The sequence below is a fragment of the Otolemur garnettii genome, unplaced genomic scaffold (assembly GCF_000181295.1).
Source record: "Otolemur garnettii isolate 467f Iridium unplaced genomic scaffold, OtoGar3 scaffold00019, whole genome shotgun sequence".
NCBI classification, from domain to species: Eukaryota; Metazoa; Chordata; class Mammalia; order Primates; family Galagidae; genus Otolemur; species Otolemur garnettii.
Window position 1 is genome coordinate 24,635,689 of NW_003852414.1, and position 12,965 is coordinate 24,648,653.

Consider the following 12,965-nt stretch of genomic DNA (forward strand, 5'->3'; position numbering starts at 1 on the left):
GGGCCAGGGGGCCTCCGCGGATGTTTCTTTCCCTGAACCCTGCAAATAGCAGGAGTGGGCTGAGTGAGGGTGTTGACCCCAGGCAGCGGCTCTCACTGTATTTCTGCGGGACTACACGGCTCAGGCCCTGGGTCAGTTTTGCCTTGCTGTGCTTCAGGGATGAGAATGATCAGAAACATTCTGATGTGGAAGAGAAAAGGAGAAGAGGTGGGAGGAGAAATAGTGAGAGAGCCCCTGTACTGTTCACGGCGTGGGATGGGCCATGAGGCGTGCACTGCATTGGCTCCCGGGAATCCACCATTCCCACCTCCACCACCCCGGAGTGTGGCCGGCAGCAAGACTGTCCCCTGGGTCTGTTCCTTGCTGGGAAGGGAAGTGAGGTTGAGGGAGATATCCACGGTCCTCTTCTTTGTGTCTGCTGGGATGCAGGCTGCAGGCCAGGGCAGCCGCCACGGGCCTCAGACCACAAGCCATGCGGAAGAACGTTGTTGTGGCCTGAGCCTCTGATTTGAGCCCCGGGGAGCAGACCTTGGTGCTTCTTCCTGAAATTTACAGTGTGTTTGTTTCTTCTGCTGTTCTCAGGGCTCCAGTTAGTGCTTGCTGGCCTGGCTGTCCAGCGTTCTGGGCACCAAGCAACACTCCAGCCCAGCTGTCAGTACATACAGTCCTGCCCATGGCTGCAGAGCAAACTGCCCAACAACCTGCAGCTTTAGATAACCCTAAGCACATGTGATCTCACGGTTTCTCCGGGGCCACTTGGTCAGGCTGTTCTAGCTCTGTGCTTTTCACGAGGTCAGGGCTGAGGGGCCGGGACTCGGCTGAGTCATCCAAAGGCTCTACAAACCCTCCTGAGGTGAGGAAGGCAGCAAGTGCTGGCTATTTGCAGGAGGCCTTGGCGGCTCCTCCCTTGAGCCCTCCACAGGGACACTGGTGTGTCCTTGTGACACAGTGACTTCCTCAGGGGACAGGCTCCAAGACAGGCTGAGCAAAGGTGGCAGTGCCTTTTGTAACCTTCCCTTGGGAGTCATGTTCTGCCTCTTCCTCTTACTCTATCGGCCTCATCCTAAACCACCAGGCCTGACGGGAGGTGTGGACCCCGGAGCTTAGAGCCTGAAGCCTTGCTGAAGGCTGCCTCCCTTAGGGCCCCTCCACCCAAAGGCTCTGAGTCTCTGAGAGCTCCTCTGTCCTGCTATGGGTGCTGGCTCAGGCAGAGCTGAAACAATTCAGCCTTCGTGGCCCATTCAGTACCAACTTTGAGCACATTCTGTGTCAGACAGAGTGGCAAGTTGTGGGGGCTCCAAAGGAAGGCAACACCGCCCTGGAAAGTGCTGTCAGTGGGAGGCCCTGCCACGCCACAGCCAGGTGGGGGTGGGGTCAGTGGAGGGAAGGCCGAGCCTGGGGGCTCCAGGAGGGAGGTCTGGAGGTGGGGAGGCCTGTGGTGAGGGTGAGGGGAGGCCACGGCAGGGAGGCAGAGGGACCGTGCATTCCAGGTGAGGGAACAGAGTGTGCAAAGGCGCAGCACCATCGTCAGCCAGAGCCAGGGTGCCACTTCTCCAACCTGCTCCAGATTCCAGAACCTTCCCACAAACACAATGTCTACTCCTTTGAAAGAGCTCTGTCAAGTCAATGGCTGGGTTTGGTTTGCTTGGTTGCAATGGAGAAACTCACCAGAAAGTTCTGGAGAGATTCAGCCCTGGAGGACCTGCCTGTAAGGCCAACAAGAGAATGAAAGAAATAGTTTCCATCATGGAAAAGATTGTCTCACACTCCTTCGCTGGAGGCAAAAACCGCTCCACGGCTCGGGACGCCTCCCTGTTCCCTCTCGGGGAGGATGTGCACAGGCGTACTTATAGCCGGCGTGCCATTTCCTCGTTTGGGAAGTGCTGGGGTCCATGTAGGAAGAGGACCTGGACTGGTGGGCCAGCTGTGTGGGGAGCTGAAGGCTGCTCTGCGTTTCCAGCGGCACCTGCCACCCTGCGAAACGCATGTTCAGCATCTTTGACGGACGTTGTGGGGCTCGCCCTGCAAAGTCACTGTCTCTGCTATCGGTCTCAGACTGTGTTCCAGGGGGCAGGGACTCGCTGCCAGCCCACTCCCTGCCCTGTGCATACAGAGGTGCTTAGCACAAGCTTCTGCAGCATGACAGAGAATAGAGGAAGGTACAGGTGACACCAGCCTCTCTGTCATGGCCACCCTGGGAGGCCCCTGTCCCCTCTCTTCCCAGCCCCCCAGCTGGCTCTGGCACGAGGATGGGAGCTGAGCTCACCCCTGGAACGTGCCCATGGCGGGAGAACCTGCCCAAGCCTGCTTGGGGTGGGGCCAGGTTGGCAGAGGTAAGTGATGTCAGGTAACAGACGTGTTTTCCCGCCCCGCAGTAGTCTCCAGGTGTAGAAGGGGCCCAGGGCCAACTTCTTAGTCATATTCAACTGACAGTAGTAGTTTGAACTGTGGAGAGTGGGGCCTGCCGGGAGACAGGAAGGCACTTGTCAGATTCAGGGTCAGGATTAGCATGTTGCATGACCTGCTGATCTCAGCCCTTCTAGGGAGAGGGCTGCAGCTGTGGACACGGGGTGGGGGGAACAGGAGAGGACAGGGGTGAATTGCTTCCCTCCCCATCAAGGCAGGGAGGAGAGAAGGGGAGACGCAGACACAAGGGGAACCTGGCTCAGGTTGGCTGACCCAAGATCAGCTGGAACAGAGCCTGGGGACACTCACAGACTGGGCCACAGGAGGCCTGGAAGGCTGGGGGCTCCCCTCCTTGCCCAGAGAGGCCTGTTGCTGCTGAGACCCTGACTTAGGAAGTTGCCTGTTCCTGCCAGCTTGGAGGACATGGATGTCCTCCTTGGGCCTGACTGCCACAGGCTGGAGTGTGGGTTGCTCCCCAGGTGGGCCCTAAGGCTTCTGATCCCCTGTTGCAGAAGCCCCTGGTCAGCTGTGGTCTGAGAGTGGGGGCTGCTGCCCGGCCTCCAGAAAAGTAGGCCTGGGGCACCTTGCTAAGCACTTAAACAGCAAGGTTTGTCAGCAGAATTTTTACCACGTCTTTCCAGAGATGCGGCTTGAGGAACTGAATGCCGTGCAGTTTTCTGGGTCTGTGTAATTTCTTTTCTTTTTTAAAAAAATGGACTTAATTTTTTTTAGAGCAGTTTTATGTTCACAGCTAAATGGAGTGTATGGTAGAGATAGGGCCTGTGTTCCCCTGTCCCTCATGCAGGGCCTCCCCCAGTCTCACACCCTGGCAGACAGCACACATCACCACGGTGGCCCTGCACTGCCCGTCACGATCACCCAGAGTCCTGCTCCCCGTGAGGTCCCCTCGCAGAGGTCCACATCCCACAGGTTGGGCAGGAGCATAATGACATGTGTCCCTCACTGTGGTGTCACACAGAGGAGTCTCGCTGCCCTGAAAATCCTCTATCCCCCAGCCCCTGGCAACCGCTGACCTGTTTCCTGTCTCCGTAGTTTTGCCTTTTGCCGAATGCCATATGGCTGAGCCCTACACTCGGGCTCCTTTTCAGGCTGGCCGCTGTCCCTCATGACTACACTGAGTGCCCTCCATGTCTTCTCAGGACTCGATGGCTTTCTTGTCAGGGCTGAACAATGTTCCCTTGTCTGGATGCTCTAGTTTCTTTCTTCCCTCACATACCATCTTAGTTTGCGCTGCTATAACGTAATATTGGAGACTGGGTAATTTATAAGGAATTGAAGTTTTTAAAATCTATTTATTTAGATCACCCTGAGCGTGACACCAATGCCATGGCGTCATAGCTTATAGCACCCTCAAACTCCTGGGCTCAAGCTATCCTCTTGCCTCAGCCTCCCGAGTAGCTGGGACTACAGGCACCCCCCACAATGCCCAACTATTTTTAGAGACAGAGTCTCACTTTTGCTCAAGCTGGTCTCAGACTCCTGAGCTCAGGTAATCTACCCACCTCTGCGTCCCAGAGTGCTGGGATTATAGGCGTGAGCCACTGTGCCCAGCCAAGAACAGAAATTTATTTATCACAGTTCTGCAGGCTGGGAGCCCCCAAATTTGGGTGGCATCTGGTCAAGCTGCTGTCATGAGATGATGTTTTGTTGCTGCATCCTCCAGAGGGGATGAATGTCAGCCCTGGGATGGGCCCCTGGTCCCTGATGTGACAGCTGTGCCCCTAATGGCCCCAGCTCTTAGCACCATTACAGTGAATTTGGGGGACACAAGTAGACCACAGCACCTACTGAAGATGACAAGATTGCTTCCAAGTTTCAGAAATGTTGAATAAAGCTGCTATAAACATCTGTCCACAGGTTTTTGTGTGGAAGTAAGTTTTCAGCTCCTTTGGGTAAATACAGAGGAACGAGATTGCTGGGTTGTGTGTTAAGAGTATGTCTAGTTTTGTAACAAAGCGCCCGACTGTCTTGCACTTCGCATCCCCACAAGCTGAGGAGTTCCTGTTGCTCCAAGTCCTTGCCAGCATTTTATGTGGTCGGTGTTTGGAGATTGACACATCCTTTTTTCATCAATTTTTTACAATTTGATATATCTTGTGCTTTACTTTGCAGTTCCCTAATAACCTGTGGAGCATCGTATTTGTTTACTCACTATAGCTCGTTACTGAGGTATCACGCACGTCTTTGGGCCATTTGTTCACCTTGGTCATTTGTTTTCTTATCGTGGAGTTTTAAGAGTTCTCTGTGTATTTTCCATAACAGTTCTTGCCAGCTGCGTCTTTTGCAAATATTTTCTCCCTGTCTGCAACTTATCTTCTCATTCTCTTGACCTAATTTTTTCTTATACTTTCCTGAATTTTCTGAATCTTTCATAATGAAAATGTATACTTTTAAGCATAGAAAAAGTTATTTTTAGAGCTATAACATTGTTCTGAATTGATGTTTGATCACGGACTAATTTTTTGCTTTAGAAACATCCTTTGGCTGCTAGGTGGAGGATGGACTGAGGTCAGACTGGCACACAGGTGCATCTGATCTTGGGGGTGCCACGGACCAACTGCGTGATTGTGATGTTCCTTTCTGGAGGCGCAGCCATCCACACAGGTCTCCAGGTCTAACCTGAGAGGTCCATCCTTGCACGTCCTGCTCAGTCAGAGGGAAACAAAACTCTTCAGCCCCGGCCCCCAGCAGCATCTGTTGAGAAATCTGGATTCTGTGGGAGATTATCAGATTTCTCTGAATCCAGCTATTTTTGGCTTACTCTCTGCCTATTCCACAGCACAGACATTACCAAATACTGGAACACTATTGCCTTTTGTAAAAGACGGTCCAGTAACTAGCACACTAGAAATCCTCGGGGTCAAGCTGAAGGAGCTGCCACCCTGGGGACCTGGGGGCTTCATGTGTGTGTCCTCAGGGCCTCAGCACACACGGGCGTGGTGCCTGCATTTGTGTGGAATAGAAAAAGGTGTAAAGGAAATAGGAAAAGGAGGCAAAGCAAAAGGAAGAAGAGAGAAGACCAGGGAGAAGGGCCAGGATCCCGACCAGTCTGACGCGACTACAAGTGGCAGTGGAGGGCGGTGGGTGTGAAACTCAGGTAGCAGGTAGCAAATGCAGCTGTGTTTGATAAACATTCTGCCTTTAATTTGAGAAACAAACACTGGGGTTTGGAGAGAATTAAGAGGATGAGGAGCTGAGAGTTGGAAACATACAGGCATAGAGTGCAGTGGTGTAATCTCAGCTCACTGCAACCTCAACTTCCTGGGCTCAAGGGATCCTCCTGTCTCAGCCTCCCTACTAGCTGGGACTACAGGCGTGTGTCACCACGCCTGGCTTGTCTTTTTCTTAACTTTTGTGTTTTTAGTGAAGAAGTTCAAACATTTAACCAAAGGCATATGAAGAATGTAATGAATCCCCAAGTACTGTGTGTATCTCCCATCCAACTTCAGCAATTTTCAACTTACAGCCAAATTTGTTGCTTTTTGTCCCAACAATTCTCCTGCCCTATAATTTAAAAAACTTTTAAAATATCATTTAATTTTAGCCATAAATATTTCAGTAAATGTCTCTAGAAGGACTCCAATCATAGTGCCATTGTTAAACAGAAACATAACAGTAATTAACTCGACTTTATAATTTTTTTAAGGGACAGGTGTGTGTGCTCAGGCCGGTCTCCAACACCAGGGCTTGGGTGACCCTCCCACTTTCCTCTTCCAAAGTGCAGGGATTACAGGTGTGAGCCATTGCACCCGCCACGACTTGACTTTAAATACAAACTCAATGCTGGATACTTCCTTGACTATTATATTTAGAAATGGCTTCTTTAGCTCTGAAGAAGGGCCATGCATTGCAATTGTTTGCTGTGTCCCTCTGAGTCACAGATGCCCCATCTTTCTTTTTTTCTGTTGCCGATGGCGGTCATTTATCTTATGGCTTCCTGTAGACTGGACGCAGGTGTGACCTTGGCAGGACTGCTCAGGTGGGGTGCACACCCCTCAAGCAGCACCAGTGTCTGCCTGTGTCCTCATTCGTAATCCATGAACTCACTGGGGTTGAGATGGTGGCCTCTTGCCTTTCTTTCTTCCTCTATCAGGGGATTACTTCTACAGTCTCCCCTTTCCTAGCTGTCTGGCTACCCCAAGGGGTAGTTCAGGCATCCTCAAACTATGGCCCGCGGGCCACATGCAGCCGGCCTAAGACATTTATCTGGCCTGCCAGGTGTTTTTGCTGCCACTGCCTGTCCTGCTTAGCAGCTGACTCGTTCCAGGGCCTGGAGTCTGGCCCTCCAATGGTCTGAGGGACAGTGACCTGGCCCCCCATTTAAAAAGTTTAAGGACCCCTGGGGTAGTTTATACAGGAAAGGGCAGGATAAATTCCTGATTCTTATTAGTTTTCAAAGCAGTAAGTTTGTTCCCTGAGATACTCAAAAGGGAATTACGAATTTTATTTCTACTTTTATAGGTCTATGTTGCTCAGGCTGGATTCAAAAACACCTGAGCTCATGTAAAGCTCCAGCCTCAGCCTCTCAAGGTAGGTGGGACTACAGGTGCCAGACACCATGCCTGGCTAGTTTTATTTTTTTAAAGAATCATGGAGCTATAGATTTAATATCCATTTTTATTTCCCTAACTGATGCTCTAACGGTCTCAAGTACTTTTATTTCAGCACCCTGATCATGAGACACCTGTGTGCCCAGGCAGTGGATAGTGTTACTTATTTCACACTAGACAGGCACTTGGTTTCATTCAAGTCCACCTCCATCCGTCTCACAAATGGCCCACATTCTGGGAAACTGAGGACATTTCCTGAGTGATCAGGGTGGGAAAGGAGAAGCATTTTTAAGCTGGGAGTATGAAGTGTCAACTGAAAATCCTTTACAAAAAGCACACTTTCTGGGGTTGTAGGTCACAATCACTGGTGTAACACATGCTTTTAAACCTGAATTTCCAAAGTTAGAAACCTGAGATACTTAAGTTAAAACCTGAAATTGATGGCAACCATCTATTATCATTTCCAGAAGTTCAGGTGTCCTTAGTACCAAGACTTGGCTTAACTGAACTTTCCTCTTACTCATCCATGATTTCCATGAACTCCTGTGAGGCCCACCTTTACCTCCTTTGCACACCAACATATTCTGGGAAATGCGCCCCCCCAAAACTTCAGGGTGATTATGTGTGTATGTTTTTTATTATATCCATTCATTTATACACAGAAATCATTTAGATTGATCTATTTACAGTCTTTTCCAATTTTCACTTCCACTGGCCAAATATATTTCACATGAGGGCTGTGACCAGACCCATCACCGCTGTGCACCTGCCATGACACTGGGCTCTCACTCTCCCTGCTTTCAGGATCACAATCCCATTTTCATGGGACGTTTTACAGTAAAAGACTCAGTCTTTTTCCATCTTATTAATAAATACACCCAAACTGATCTTATATGGTCAAATTTTCAACACATTTCATTATTTCCAGGTATTGTAAACCCAGGCAACAGAAGTCCACATGCCCTCGACCCTTCAACAACTTACGACACCCCCTAGAGAGCTGCTCCTTCCACTCTGGCATGGCCAGACATTTTTACTGTAAGACAAAACTACTCTCTTTTCCCTCCTTTTTTCTTTTAAACTTACTACCAATCACGTTCCCTCTCGCTTTTCAGACGTTAAACTTCCAGTGCAGTCCCTACGTGGCTCTCTTCCAGTAGCCTTAATTCACTGAGTCACTGCGTGTGTCTTCACTATCCTGAAATCCTGCGCTTTAAAAACTGCAATTTTCTTAATTGGCTCAAACACAGTATGGCTTGGTTTCACTTGGTAAAGTTAATATGATTTAAAAAAATATATATACACACACACACATACACATTTATAATCAGGAAGAAAAATAAAGACATGCCAATTTGAAAAGGCACTAAAATAAAAAAAATAAAAACAAATACTAAAAACTACTTTACAATAAAAAAATTAAATAATTGGCAGGTTATGAATGAAAAATGAGGAATGTGCAGTGAAAAACAAACTAACATAAAGCATTCCAGTTGATCAAATGAAACCTATTAAGTTTTATGGTTTGTTTTCCAAAGAAGTTATGTTTCAATGTAAATTTTGAAATACTCCCTTGTAGAATTTAGGTATGATGTTAAAATTTCAAATTTTGCATGCAAGGTTTATCAAGGAAACACTGGAAAAATGTTTGCATGCAAGGTTTATCAAAGAAACACTTGCAAAATTCTGAGTTTTGGCAAATACAGTAAATATCACAATTGGTTGATAATGCAAAGTCATTATGAATCCAGAATTAGGAGAAAATCCATTTTGTAAATGTTTCATCTAATTAAAAATACTCGCCTTGCATGTTCTAAAAAATCTGAGAAAACATCTTAAAAAAGACTGCAATTTAACAGTAATCTGTATATCATTAGCTGCCATTAAAAAGAAGACGAGAGGAAAGAAAACAGAACCTCCAAAAACAACGACAATATTACAAGCAGCATAAAGCAACCCTACGGATGCTCCTACGCTCGCCTCACAGGAAAAACAGAACTGTACACATTTATAAATAAACAGTCTCTGCCCCAGGCGACACACAGAGCCTTCTCTACACCAGAGTCTCTTTCCGTTTGCCGCCTGACTGGGCTCTGTCCCTTGCTCTCCGGAAGCTGGGCCGTGTTTGGGGTGCTTCCACACTCTTGGGGTCTTCTGCTAGCTGCACACTGGAGCCACATTCCAAAGCGTTTTCAACTTCTGCCTGAGTGATGCTGGAAACCACAGATCCCCTCCTCTGGGCTGGGGGGTTGGCGGCAGAGAGGCTGTTCTCCTCACACTCCTCGTGGAGCTCGGGCAGGCCCCGGAGCTCGGGTGGACTGGCTGCGGGCTGGAAAGGGGCAATGGCAGCTCGGATGCAATTGAACCACTGCTGCTTGTGGAACACGTCATTGGCTTGCAGAGTGTGACACTGACCCGGAGAGGGATCTTGGACGCGAACTCTAAAGATATTTTTAGCTGGAAAAATAAAAATTGGAAAAATGAAATAATACTTAAAAATGTTTATTCTAGAGAAAGTGGTCATTCAATCTTACTATATGTGCTAGCCTTCATGTGCCACACACAGCAATCAAGCGGACACATGAAAGGAAGCCCACACAGTGCGCCTCAGACACGCTTGCAGGTGTTAGAGCCACAGGATACCTCACAACCCACTGGTTGTGAACGAGCGGGAGAATGGAACCATTTTAGTTTCAAATTCTTAATGGCTAAAACCAAAGTGATTTAGGTTTTGAGTTTGCATTTATGTAAGTACCTTTATCCGAGTTGCTGAAAGCCCCCCGGAAGGACCCTCCCATCCGCACGTCTCCGTCCTGCAGGTCCTCTAAGACCAAGTCCCGCACGGGGATGGGCTGCCGGTACACCTGGTAGGCGTGCCGCTCGTTGCGCACCACAGGCCGCGTCAGAACCAAGATGTCTTGAAACAGGAAAATGTAAAGTTTCTGCAAAAATGGGAAACAAATGCTTTCTCAATATGGAACTTGATGACCTGAAGTGGCTAACACACAGATTAGACCAACTTATTTTCTAAGATCTCCCTATGAGGCATGACTTTAAAGCTGTACATGTTCCATCTGGGAAGTTCTTCTGATTTTAGGCTACATAAAACTTTTCTTTACTGGTATGTAAAATTGGATTAAGCAACAATGAAGTAAATAATACACATCACAAACACCTATCAGTGGTAACATGACTTGAAATACGAGTTCTTATATACCAGTTTCTAACAAAGTAGGGATTAAAAAATGCAAGCTGGTAAAATATTAATGGTTCCATTTCGTTCCACACAAATTTAAGCCTTTAAATAAAAAATTAGGCCTGTGAGGCAAATCAGAAAAGTCAGATTTTAACTTTTTCTAAAAAAATAAAAAGTCCAACTTATAAATTGGGATTTTGAAAGAATACAATGAAACAAAAATACCATTTTATGGTAGTATTTAGTTCTAGTAGGCCCTTCTGTAATTAGCATTTTAAAAATAAATTTGCTTTTATTAAACCTGTTTCAGAAAGTTGGTGAGTGCTACTGAAAACTACTTTTATACAACTGTAAACTTTTCAAAAATTTTTTGAAGGATACACTTTTGTACTAAACATTATGGAACTAATAGTGTATTTAGAAAGGAACCCGTAGCCAAGATTTATGCTTCACAAGTAAAAACTAAGTGCAACTGGCCCCTCACTGTGCCCCTTTTCCACTGTGCCGTGAGCTCAGCCTACAGCCCTGCCCTGATCTAGCGCACAGGGAACCGGTGGGTGCGACGACCCAGGCACCTACGTGTCCACTCTTGTTCCGCAGCTCCCCGTGACACAGTAGCACTCTGCTTGCTTCGATTCTGGGATCCTTCTGCTTTTCGTCTAGGTACTCCAGCTTGTCGATGTAATACTGGCATTCGGATTCACCCTTCTTCAAGTTGATATCAGAGAGCACTCCTTGTATTATCAATACCTAAAAGTTACCAAAGACTTGATGGAGCAACTTTGGCATTCAGCATGACGACTCATCCTGCTTCCCCACAAGGCAGAAACATCGCATGAGACAGAAGAATTTCAAAGCTTGACCGCGCTCTAGAAATCCGTGATCAGCCAGCCCCCTTCCCTGTGCAGATGAGGGAACAATCCCAGCCAAACTGGATGATTAGTCCAACAGCTGTCTAGTGAAGAGACCCAATTAGAATCCAGTCCCTTGATTAAGATATTAGGTGTTAAGCACAGCATGTTTGAGCGCCTACTGCTTAGGGCACAATTTACTAATGTAATGGGTTCTTCAAACAACAACAGAACACGGCACTGTGCTAACTCAACATAGTAAGATTTGAGAGAATCATCTTCTAACTTTCTAAGACAACTAACTCTATAAACTTGAAAAACAAAAGATTTGTTTATTGGACTACTCACAGCATCCTCCAGAAGCTGAACATCAGGGTGGTCTTTGGGAGTGTGTCTGAGGATTTCTTTTAACAGCAAAGGGTATTTGACTAGACGACTTCGCGGGATATCGAGGAAGCTCCACAAATCCAGTTTGCGACTGAAGGGAGACTCCAGACATCGCTGGAGGAAGTCCTGGACTCTCGGGTCCTGTTTCTTCTGATCGAGGAGAGCTTTGGCTGCCAGCTGGTTACTGCAGTAGCCTTTGTAGGCATGCAGGCCCGGCAGCTGGGGGGCAACACAAGCATGATGAGTTCCTGTTACGAACGAGTGTGTAAACACAAAAGGCACAGCTATTCTTGGGCATTTTAACAAGCTGTGGACGTTCTCCTGCAGATGATGGGAACAGACTACCAAACATCGGGATGCTCTTCAAATGTTCCTAATCCTGACTCCACTGCCCTGACCCGAGAAGAGGCCTGCAGTCTGTGCTCCAGGACACCTGAGCGTCCCCCACCACACTGACCCCCAGCCCGAGGCTGTGTCTGTCTGGGCTAGTCCCTCTTTGGCCTCACACACCTCTCACCATAGCACTGCCAGTGCCCAGAATCTGGCAGGCACTGAGTGTTAAATGAAATATGCAACGGATAATTAATAGCACACAACTGGGAATTCTGTCCACACAGGGACATACTATAAACAGATTTGTAATACAAATGAAACTGTAATATTAATGAAGTTTATGTTTTTAAACAGACTGTAATTTTTTATATCACTGTAAACCTAGTTTTAATGCTTTATCTGTTTGTTGAATCCAGTTATGCAATCATGTCATATTCATCAGAAATTACAACATGGTGAATCTGTACGAAACCACATTTGGGGCCAACAGCTCACAACATACCCAGTTCACGAGGATGTGACCGATCTGCTCCACTGTTCCATCAGGCTTGGTTGCTTCTCCTATTCTTGCCAACAAATCTGAAGTATAAAAATGCACAACGACCAATAAGTTTATTTGAAAAATTGGTTAGCATGACATTAGAAGTTTAAGTTACTTGTGTTACTGTTGTTCAATACTAAAGAAAATTGAGCACAACATCTAACCTTCATGCAGAGGTATGTAAGAGTCCAAATCCCCGAATATGTGTGCGAGTTCTTCTTCCGACATGATGGATAACTTTAACATGGGGTCATGGTAGGCCTGTCAGAGACAGAATGTGTCACACACAGACAGCAAGCAGACACCACAGACATACACTGCATGCAGACAGGACTAATTACATAAAAACCAGCGTGGGTTCTGCCTGCCGCACATACAAGAAATTAAAGTACGTGCTAATCCCCAAATAGACCCAGCTACATAATAATGCTCATAATGAGGACATGTCTAGACCTCATCTAAAAAATGTATACACCGGCTCGGCGCCTACAGCTCAACCGGCTAAGGCGCCAGCCACGTACACCTAAGGTGGCGGGTTCGAATCCCCAGCTCGGACCCGCCAAACAACAATGACGGCTGCAACCCAAAAATAGCCGGGCGCTGTGGCGGGCGCCTGTGGTCCCAGCTACTTGGGAGGCTGAGGCAGGAGACTCGCTTGAGCCCAGGAGTTGGAGGTTGCT

The 12,965-nt window shown here is 47.5% G+C and overlaps 1 protein-coding gene across 1 annotated transcript in view; it reads right to left on the reverse strand.

The window, feature by feature from the left end:
- Positions 1 to 7,595: 7,595 nt before the first annotated feature.
- NET1 (neuroepithelial cell transforming 1) overlaps positions 7,596 to 12,965 on the reverse strand; it is a 33,304-nt gene continuing 27,934 nt past the window's right edge. The window contains 6 exon segments of the mRNA XM_023511432.1: positions 7,596 to 9,434; positions 9,733 to 9,919; positions 10,753 to 10,923; positions 11,373 to 11,630; positions 12,247 to 12,323; positions 12,450 to 12,602. Of these exon segments, the coding sequence (XP_023367200.1) occupies positions 9,031 to 9,434; positions 9,733 to 9,919; positions 10,753 to 10,923; positions 11,373 to 11,630; positions 12,247 to 12,323; positions 12,450 to 12,602 (1,250 nt within the window). The 3' untranslated portion in view covers positions 7,596 to 9,030.